Consider the following 9,258-nt stretch of genomic DNA (forward strand, 5'->3'; position numbering starts at 1 on the left):
GGGGACATTCCATGGCTTTTCCTCCCTGGGACTCCCTTATCTCCACCAAATGGAACCACACAATGTCTCCATCTAAACCTAGCAGTGAAAACCTAGTTAAACATCAGCCACCCAAAGTGGCTGATTAGTTTTAAGAAGGCATTTGTAGCCAGGCGTAGTGGCTTAGCTCAGGAGACTAAGACAGGAGGATCACAAGTTCAAATCCAGCCTCAGCAATTTAGGCATTTGGAAAGAGACATTTTTGTTGCATAGGAGGTATTTTCTCCCTAATTCTTCACTGTATCATCTCCAGTTCAGTCTGTCCTCATCTTAGCAGAGATGAATGCTAGGGTCAGGTTGGAGTCCAGGGACATCTGTCTTTTCCCTGGTGTCCTGCTTGTTCTCTAGAGATTGAGGACTGTCCTGTTATTTCATAGATCTGCAATGAGCACCTTCCCAGGGCTGGGCTGCGTGGGCCCCACATAGAGGACAGAGGAATGAGGCATGGTGTCTGTTTTGGGGGGCTTCTTGGTGGCATCCAGTTCCTGTTCCAGCCATGGGCTCCTGGCCCGACTGTTGCATAGTTTTCTGGCCCTCTTCAGGAGCTGCTCAGTCTCTGGTTCCACTTTCTCACCCATTGCTCTTCCTGTGTCTCTGCAGAGAGGATAAAGAAAAGTCCTCTAGCAGAGAGCCCTCATACCAGGTTGCCTCCCACCCAGATGGGTCTCCAGTGTCACTTTCAAACCTGAGACTGTCACACTCTTCTAATGATATATTGTGTGCGTATGTGTGTGTGTGTGTACTAGGAATGGGACCCAGAATCACTCTACCATTGAGCTACCCCAATAGGTCTCACTAAGTTGCCAAGACTGACCTTGAACTTGCCATCCTCCTGCTTCAGCATCCTGAGTCACTGGGATTGCAGGTGTGCACCACTGTGCTTGGCTACTCTTCCAGTGTCATCTTTATGAAAACAGAGATAGAACCGTCATGTTTTCATCTCTTCACATCTTGTAGCTGCCTATTCAATTTGCATCAAACTCCACGTTTCTCATAAAATCCTTCTCAGATGGTTCTCTTCACGGGTTGCCTCCATAAAAGTGGCAATTATCTAACTCATAACTTCAGCACCTTAAACCACTAAATGGAATAGAAATTTCATCCAAGAACAAACTGGCTTTGTTATCAGGCCCCTGCTGGGGACCCAACCTGGCTGACCCTCAATTTGGAACTCTGTGGCTGGCTCCCGCAACTGTGCAGTGTGCACTTGACACACACTAATTTTCAAAGCATGATAGGATCTCACAACAATATGAATCTAGCTTTGTAGATTGGGATAATTTATCATGGTATTTAGTGACAAAATAGACATTTTAAAGAAAAATCAAGATAGAAAATTTTTAAATGGAAGACAAATCAGAAATATGCCATTCCAGAGAGAACCACCATTCTACTTTCAAGTCATCTGTGACTCCATATATTTTGTTTAATAATTTTTTAGGTGTAGTTGGACACAATACCTTTATTTTATTTATTTATTTTTATGTGGTGCTGAGGATTGAACCCAGGGCCTCACACGTGCAAGGCAACCGCTCTGCCACTGAGCCACAATCCCAGACCATTCCATATGTTTTATGTCAAAAATCCACCTTTATTGTGCTGCCCAGATCCTTCCCCAGAATCGGACAAACAAGTCTCCCCTGGAGAGGGACAGGGCCAACTACTCGGTGAAGACAGAGGGGCCTCTTTTCCTGCTCTGTCCGTTGTGTGGGGTCTTAGCCTTTTGTTTCCATTTCTAGTTCTCCAGCTCTCCTCACCGATAGGGTTAAGTCATTGTCTTCTAGTTGGTGGCTGATGGAAGTTGTCACCTACCAGCCATCCAAACATGGATGGCCCTACGCCTCTTCTCCCTGCAGAGCTGGCTCTAGTCAACAGAATCTCGATTTTGTCTCAGAGTCGGGCAGGAGTGCCTGACCTGCCTCTTGGTGACTTCCCCCGTACCCCCTTTCTCTGCAGATAAATGCACAGGCTCTTACCAGTGCCTTCTCTCCGCACACAAAGCCTTGGATTGGTCTGGCAGAAGCTCTAGGGACGCTGATGCGAGCCTGGGCCGGCTCCCCCAAAGGGACCATTCAGGTGGTAACACAGGGTGAGTCAGGATCTAGGGGTGTTGGAGAAGCATGGGTATGGAGTGGCACAGACCCATCCCTATTGGGTGTATCTGCCGCTGGCCTCAGAGGTGATGGGAGACTCAGGTGACTTGGGCCCTCCTCTCAGTACAGGTCACTTAGTATCAAGGGTAGGGGAGAAGGGTGGGCAGTACCAAAATTCATTGGGAAAATAGATTTAATTTTGATAAATTAAGTTTATGTAGTAATTTTAGGACAGAAAATGTTTGGGGTACAAGAGAGACCTCCACAGAGATGATTTAATGCAAGAGAAAATGTGGGACCCAGTATAAGGAGTCCCAGATTAAGCAACAGTACCATTTGGTTCTGGTTTTGACCTGTTGCTTATCTGCTGGGTGACTCCTTCCTTTGAGCCTTGATTTTTTTTTTTTTCCACAGTGAAGTGGGAGTCCAGGTGGTTGTGCCTCCTGAGGCGATGGGGATATTTTGTGTGGTGTGACTCACCAAGGTGGGCTCTTGTGCAGTCTGAGAGTCCTGGGCGGGGTGTTTGCTGAGCTGTGGAGAGGAAATGAGAACACTGCTGTCAGTCTGTCCACCCCCAGGCTCTGGCTGGCTTTCTAGCAGCTCCACTGCTGTACAGATATGGTTGAGTGGCCAGGAAGGGCTCCAATTCCCTTGACGCTGCAAAGGGTGGTTTTCCCTCACAAACTGTTGGGCACCTGACACTGAAGGAGAAATTATGGAGTGGGGGGAGTTAGACCCAGAGCATTGGCAAAAACACCAGGGAAAGACAGCCAGGGGATCCCCACCCAGACTCCAGAGGAAACAAAGTTGCCCCTTTCTGCTCATTTCTTGAGGCCTGTGAGGGTCTGAGTGCCAAATTATGTAGGAGTCGGGAGTTTTCCAAGTCCCCTGGGAGACCCATAGGCAGGCCAGGGTGGCCAGTGGAGTTGGGCTGTATTTTGGAGAGGAGTTTCTCAGACCGGCCAAAGTCCTGGTTTCCTGGCTCGGACCCAGGTATGTCTCCCTTGCTGGCTCTGAGTGATCTCTGCAGGAGAGGCAGAACTATCTAGTGCAGGCTGCATTTGGGGTCCTCGTTGGGCAACGAGGATCCTGTTGTAGTTCAAGGTCCTGTTGTGGCCTCCTGCTCCCTCCTGTGATGCTTATCGAACAAGGACTTAGCGTGGCTTTTCTCTGTCCCTAGGAACATCTCTGAAGAATGCTGGGACCTGCCTAAGCCCTGCAGTCATTGTCGGCCTCCTGAAAGAAGCTTCCAAGCAGGCGGATGTGAACTTGGTGAACGCCAAGCTGCTGGTGAAAGAGGCCGGCCTCAATGTGCGTCCCCCTCTCTCCACATTCCCTGCCAGCACTGCTCTTGGACCCCACCTTTCTAGAACTTACTCACAACTGAACTCATGGGGTGGAAGTGCTGCCTTCACCCTGACCTATCCGGTGCACCTTATACCATAGCACCCATTGTTGTTTTTTTTTTTTTCTCCCACTTTTTTTTTTTTTTTTGTATTGGTGCAGTACAGCTGTGTATAATGGATTTGTTGTTATATATTTGTGAATGCACACAGTAGAACAATATAATTTGACCAATATCATTCCCCGGCACTAACCTCCTCTTGTCATCCCTCCCAACCCTGGTCCCTTTCCTTTACTGATCTCCCCATGTTCATGATATCTGCTCACACCTTTCTTTTCCTTTTTCTCCTCTAGCTTCTGCATATGAAAGAAAACATGCCCCTTGACCTTATGAGTTTGACTTACTTTGCTTAACATAATGGTCTCTAATTCCATTCATTTTCCTGCTAATTTTGTTTGTGGCTGAATAAAACTCCACTGTGTATACATACCATGTTTTTCTTAATCCATTCCTCCATTGTTGGACACCTAGGCTGGCTCTATAGTTTGGCTATTGTGAATTGTGCTGCTATTAACATGGGTATGGGTGTATCACTGTAGTAAGTAATTCTTTAGGATAAATACCAAGGAGTGGTATATATCAGGGTCATATGGTGGTTTCATGCCTAGTCTTTTGAGGGACCTGCATACTGATTTCCGTAATGATTGCACTAATTTATAATCCAACCAGCTGTGTAAAAGTGTTCCTTTTTCTTCACATCTTCTTCAGCATTTATTATTTGTATTCTTGATGACTACCATTCTTACTGGTATGAGATGAAATCTGGTGTAGTTTTGATTTGCATTTCCTCGATTATTAATGATGAATATGTTTTTTCATATATTTATTGGCCATTTGTTTTTCTTTTGAGAAATGTCTGTTTAATTTGTTTGCCCATTAATTAATTAGGTTATTTGATATTTTTGGAGTTTAAAGTTGTTTGAGTTCTTTACTCTAGATAATAATCCTCTGTCAGAAGAGTACCTAGCAAATATTTTCTCCTATTCTGTAGATTCTCTCTTCACATCCCTACTTATTTTCTTGGCTGTATAGAAGCTTTTTAATTTGATGCCATCCCATTTATTAGTTCTTGGCATTATTTCCTGAGCTTTAGGGGTCCTATTGAGAAAGTCATTGCTAGTGCTTAAAAGCTGGAGTATTGACCCTATATTCTCTTCTAGGAGTTGCATAGTTTCTTGTCTAATACTGAGGTCTTTGATCCACTTAGAGTTGGTTTTTGTGCAGGGTGAGAGATAAGGGTCTAGTTTCGTTTTTCTACATATAGATAACCAGGTGTCCTAACCAATTTGTTAAAAAGTCTGTCTTTTCTTCAGTGTATGCTTTTGGTACCTTTGTCAAACATCAGATGTGTGGGTTTGTCTCTGGGTTTTTTATTCTGTACCGTTGTTCTGTTTTATGCCAATCCCATGCAGTTTTTGTTAATATAGCTCTGTAGTATAATTTGAAATCAGGTATTATGATGCCTACAGCATTGCTTTTTTGGCTTAGAATTGCTTTGACTATTCTGGGTCTTTTATTCTTCCAAATGACTTTTTAAGACTTTTTTTCCCCTGCTAGTTCTATAAAAAATGTTATTGGTGTTTTGATGGGGATTGCAGTGAATCTGTATATTGCTTTCCGTAGAATGGCCATTTTTTCTATATTAATTCTGCCTATCCATGAACATGGGAAGTTTTTCCATCTTTTGAGGTCTTTACCTTTTTTCTTCTTCAGTGTTCTATATTTTTTTTGTCATAGAGGTCTTTTGTCTTCTTGGTTAGATTTACTCATAGGTTTGTTTTGTTTGTTTTGAGGTTATTGGATAGCACCCATTTCTTGATTAGCTTGCAAATTCTTGGAGCAGGCATCGTTTGCTGCTTCTCACAACTTCCCTTTGGCATCTTCCCCTCTGCTTCTCTTTTCAGATCAAAGTCTGTTTCTCAGCTGGTGGGAGCTGGCAGGGAGTAGAGCTTCTGTGATCCCTCCTGGCTTCTTCCCTCCACTTCTATACCCCAGGAATGAAGGAGTCAGAGCAGGAGAGTCATCCTGGGTCAGCTGGGTCCCCACAGCCCTGCCTTCCTCCCTCTCCCCAATTCCCACCCCTCTACTAAAACCCTGCACCTGGTTAATCTCTTTGCCCTTCCTTTGGAGTGGTCATTAACTGTTCTAGGAAGCTAATGCTCAGGGGCACAAGCTTTACCCCTATTTGCCCCTACCCCTGAATTGCTGAGCCTTTTGGCCAGGCTAGAGCCCTGCAAATGGGTGATTAGATTGAAAGAGAAATGTTGGGCATGATGCAATCAGGAAAAGTAATTGTGCCTCCTTGCATTCTCTCTGCAGGTCACCACCTCCCACAGCCCAGCTGCAGCTGGGGAGCAGGGCAGCAGCGGAGAATGCCTCCTGACCGTAACCCTGGCTGGTGCTCCGTATCAGGCTGTGGGCTCCGTCCAGGGCACCACACCTGTGCTGCAGGTGCTCAATGGCTCAGTCTTCAAACCAGAAGTGCCTCTCCGCCGGGGCCTGCCCCTGCTCATGTTCCGAGCTCAGCCCTCCAACCCTGCAATGCTGCCTACCATGATTGGTGAGGAGGGATTTGGGTGGTGGGGTTGGCCAGGGTTCTTAAGGCAGAGGTGAGGTCTGCCCTGTGATTGGGCCCTGCAGATCTTCTTTTGATCCTTCTCCATGCATTAGGGAATGTCTGGCTCTCTACCATACAGAGGATCTGTCTTGCCAATTTATAGAACAGTTAGGGCAGATACCAAGTTCAGAGAGAGAAAATGCTTTATCTAAGCCTCAGAGCAGTGTGGCAGGGTTGGGACCAGAATGCCCATCTCCATCCTGGCCATGAGTCCCAAGATTGCCATATTAAGCACCCTGCTTGCACCTGCCTGCAGAGCCATGTCCCATGAGTTCAGAGCCATTGAGTAGAGATTTCCTTCGTGCCTATAAGCCCTGGTGACCAGCCTAGCCACAGCAAAACCTATCTGGGCATCCTGTCCTATACTTGGGGCATCTTAGACCTACCCCAGTCTCCTGGGGCCTGTACTCCTGGGGTTTTGAGCATGTCCAGGGGTTTCTAATTTCATCATTCTTGCCAACTGCCCAGAGGAACTTTCCCTGTTTTTCTCCCTTGCTGTTGGCCTGGCAAACAGCAAGTCAAGAGCTATATAGTTCTTTGCTCATATGCCTGATGGTCAGAGTGTGCCTGAAGAATCTCCGAAATAATCAAGGGAGGCTGGGCAGATGTTCTGTTGCTCCTTCCATCTAGGCTCCTCAGTACTGAGACCAGCATCCTCCCATTGCAACTTTGATCATAGAAGCCTGGCTTCTGACTGCTCCCAGTTCCTCACTTTCCCCAACGCTCTATGCCAACAAGGGTTTCTTTTACTTCTAGGCCTCCTGGCGGAGGCAGGTGTGCAGCTGCTGTCCTACCAGACCTCGATGGTATCTGATGGGGAGACCTGGCATGTCATGGGCATCTCCTCCCTGTTGCCCAGCCTGGAACCGTGGAAGCAGCATGTGTCTGAGGCTTTCCAGTTCTACTTCTAACCCTGGGGCTCCCTGGTTCTGGCCTCTGAGGCGTCTCTAAAGAAAACTACTCACTGTGAACCATTAGGAAGGGAGATCCACATTCCTAGGGCTGACATGGCTGCAATCCTCTGACCCCTGCAATGTAGCATCTAATAAAGAGCCTCCCCCAAGTTCTCCATGTATCTTTTTGGTGTTGTTATTCTTAAGAGCCACCAGAGGGCATCCGTGGCTAGCTATAGGGATTGGTTTGGGCTGCCAAAGGGTAGCAGGTGTGGAAGAAGTTTGCAGTGGACAAATGTATTACTGTGGTATTCTGAATATATCCCTCTCCTATTTAAAGTTATTCAAAGGTGTTTCCACAGGAACAAAGCTCAGGATATTTCAGATTCCTATGGTATTTCAGATTCCTTCCTTCTGGAAATATCTGTGCACATTAATGAATAAAATTCATCAAACAAATGTCGCACTATGTGCTAGGAACTGGATTAGTTCCTAACCCAGCTTTGCTTTAAGAGAAATCAAACCCCCCATAGAAATCTTCTGGTGGGAGGGGCACAGCCTGCAGTTCACTGGACCTATGCAGTTGTGTGGGAGATGACCTTGAGTCCCAAGAAGAAAGCACTTTGGAGGATGTTGGTGTCTCAGGGCAGGTGTTTGGAAGAATTCCACAAGGGGAACAAAGCGTGTGTAAAGGTTTGGGGGCATGTGGATATTTGGGAAGCTCACAAAGCAAACCTGGAATAGTTTTTTTTAAAAAAAGTGATTTTCATGAAAAGTATGGGCTTCTTCATGCAAAATTTTTCCTCTTGAGAGCTTTTCTGCCCCAGTAGTTCATTCCCAGGCTGCCTGCTGAGAAGGCCTGGCACTGGGCACCTGCCTGGGTTCAAAGGAAGCAAATTCACCACTTTAGCCTCCTTAGTTCCACAGGATTGAATACCAACCACAAAGGCTCTGCTGGCATCTTCAGTGAGCTTGGAATGTACACTGTGGCCTTCATGTAGCAAACCTTGAAGTGATGGGCCCACACAAGAACAGAAGGTCAGCTCTGTGCAGTTCCTTGACCTGGAACACAGTGTTAATTCTCCCAAGCCTGTTTCTTTATCTGTAGGAGGAATAACAAGGCTTTCAAAGCTGCAGTGACAGATTGATGGGTTAAGAAGTAGGATGTGGGTGCCTGGGACACATGGTAAACATTGGTTTCTTCATTCCTATGCCTTCCTGACAGTAGACGAGCAGGTCTCAATCTTACATGGAACCCCACAGACCAAAGAGCCTTCCACAGGCCCTCATGGTGATGGCATCTGGCCCATCTAGACACTGGGTGTCCTACCATCAGACAACCCACTTCCTCCTATTGGAAAAATATCTGTGCTTCACATGGCGTCTGTCAAGGTCACACACTCTCACTGATGACTGGAAACACAGGCTAAGACGGTCAAGATCATCATTCAGTTAAATTGAGCTAAATTTTCAACCCCTTAGTCTCCTTGCTGAAAATCCCTAGATAAACCACAGTGCACACTAAGGTGGTCAGGACTATTCTAGAACTCCAAATGACTTGAGCATCTCACAATGTCTTCTGGATCATGATTCACACAAGAGTGCATGGGCAATTTCATTGCATCACCTGGCTGTTCACATAACCTCTCCTACGTTTAAAAGACATTGATTTATCCCCTCTGTGCACCATGCTAGAATGGAACCCAGGGCCTTATGCATGTTGGGCAAACACCCTACTGTGGAGCCCTATGCCAAGCACCAGGATTAATTTTGAAATGCAGCTGGTGCTACATGGAGGATGCCATTAACTCTTTTGTGTTACTCTGGTTTGTGGCATCTCTGTACCACCTAACTTTAAAATGGAGTTTCACTCTTGTATATGTTGGCTGGAAAGCATAAGTTTCCAGACATTCAATAATGGAGTTAGAGCAAATGCTGGAAGGACACAAGGGAACTGGTTTCAAAATAACTGACTCCTGAGGCTCTGAGATTCAGAAATAGCTATGTGTGTGCACAGTGCGTCCCCTTAGAGACCTGAAGTTGCCTCATGGACACTGGATTGGGCCCATTCTTCACATCTGTCTACATGTAACATTTGAGCATTTTCATTTGAGATGAGCATTCTAGTCTAATACTCCATCCTCTTGTACATCCTGCTGTAGGTCACTCCTGAGTGATGCTTTGCCCACACAGGCAAGTTCTTTTGTCTGC

The 9,258-nt window shown here is 46.1% G+C and overlaps 1 protein-coding gene across 3 annotated transcripts in view; it reads left to right on the top strand.

Annotated features, from left to right (window-relative positions):
• Phgdh (phosphoglycerate dehydrogenase) overlaps positions 1–7,209 on the top strand; it is a 49,136-nt gene extending 41,927 nt beyond the window's left edge. For all 3 annotated transcript variants that reach the window (XM_026413705.2, XM_077791234.1, XM_026413704.2), the window contains 4 exons: positions 1,996–2,128; positions 3,313–3,443; positions 5,857–6,097; positions 6,911–7,209. In XM_026413705.2, coding sequence (XP_026269490.2) covers positions 1,996–2,128; positions 3,313–3,443; positions 5,857–6,097; positions 6,911–7,065 — 660 coding nt within the window. In that variant the 3' untranslated portion in view covers positions 7,066–7,209. The remainder of the gene's footprint in view (positions 1–1,995; positions 2,129–3,312; positions 3,444–5,856; positions 6,098–6,910) is intronic.
• Positions 7,210–9,258: the final 2,049 nt, after the last annotated feature.

The sequence above is a fragment of the Urocitellus parryii genome, chromosome 11, assembly GCF_045843805.1.
Source record: "Urocitellus parryii isolate mUroPar1 chromosome 11, mUroPar1.hap1, whole genome shotgun sequence".
Lineage (NCBI taxonomy): Eukaryota > Metazoa > Chordata > Mammalia > Rodentia > Sciuridae > Urocitellus > Urocitellus parryii.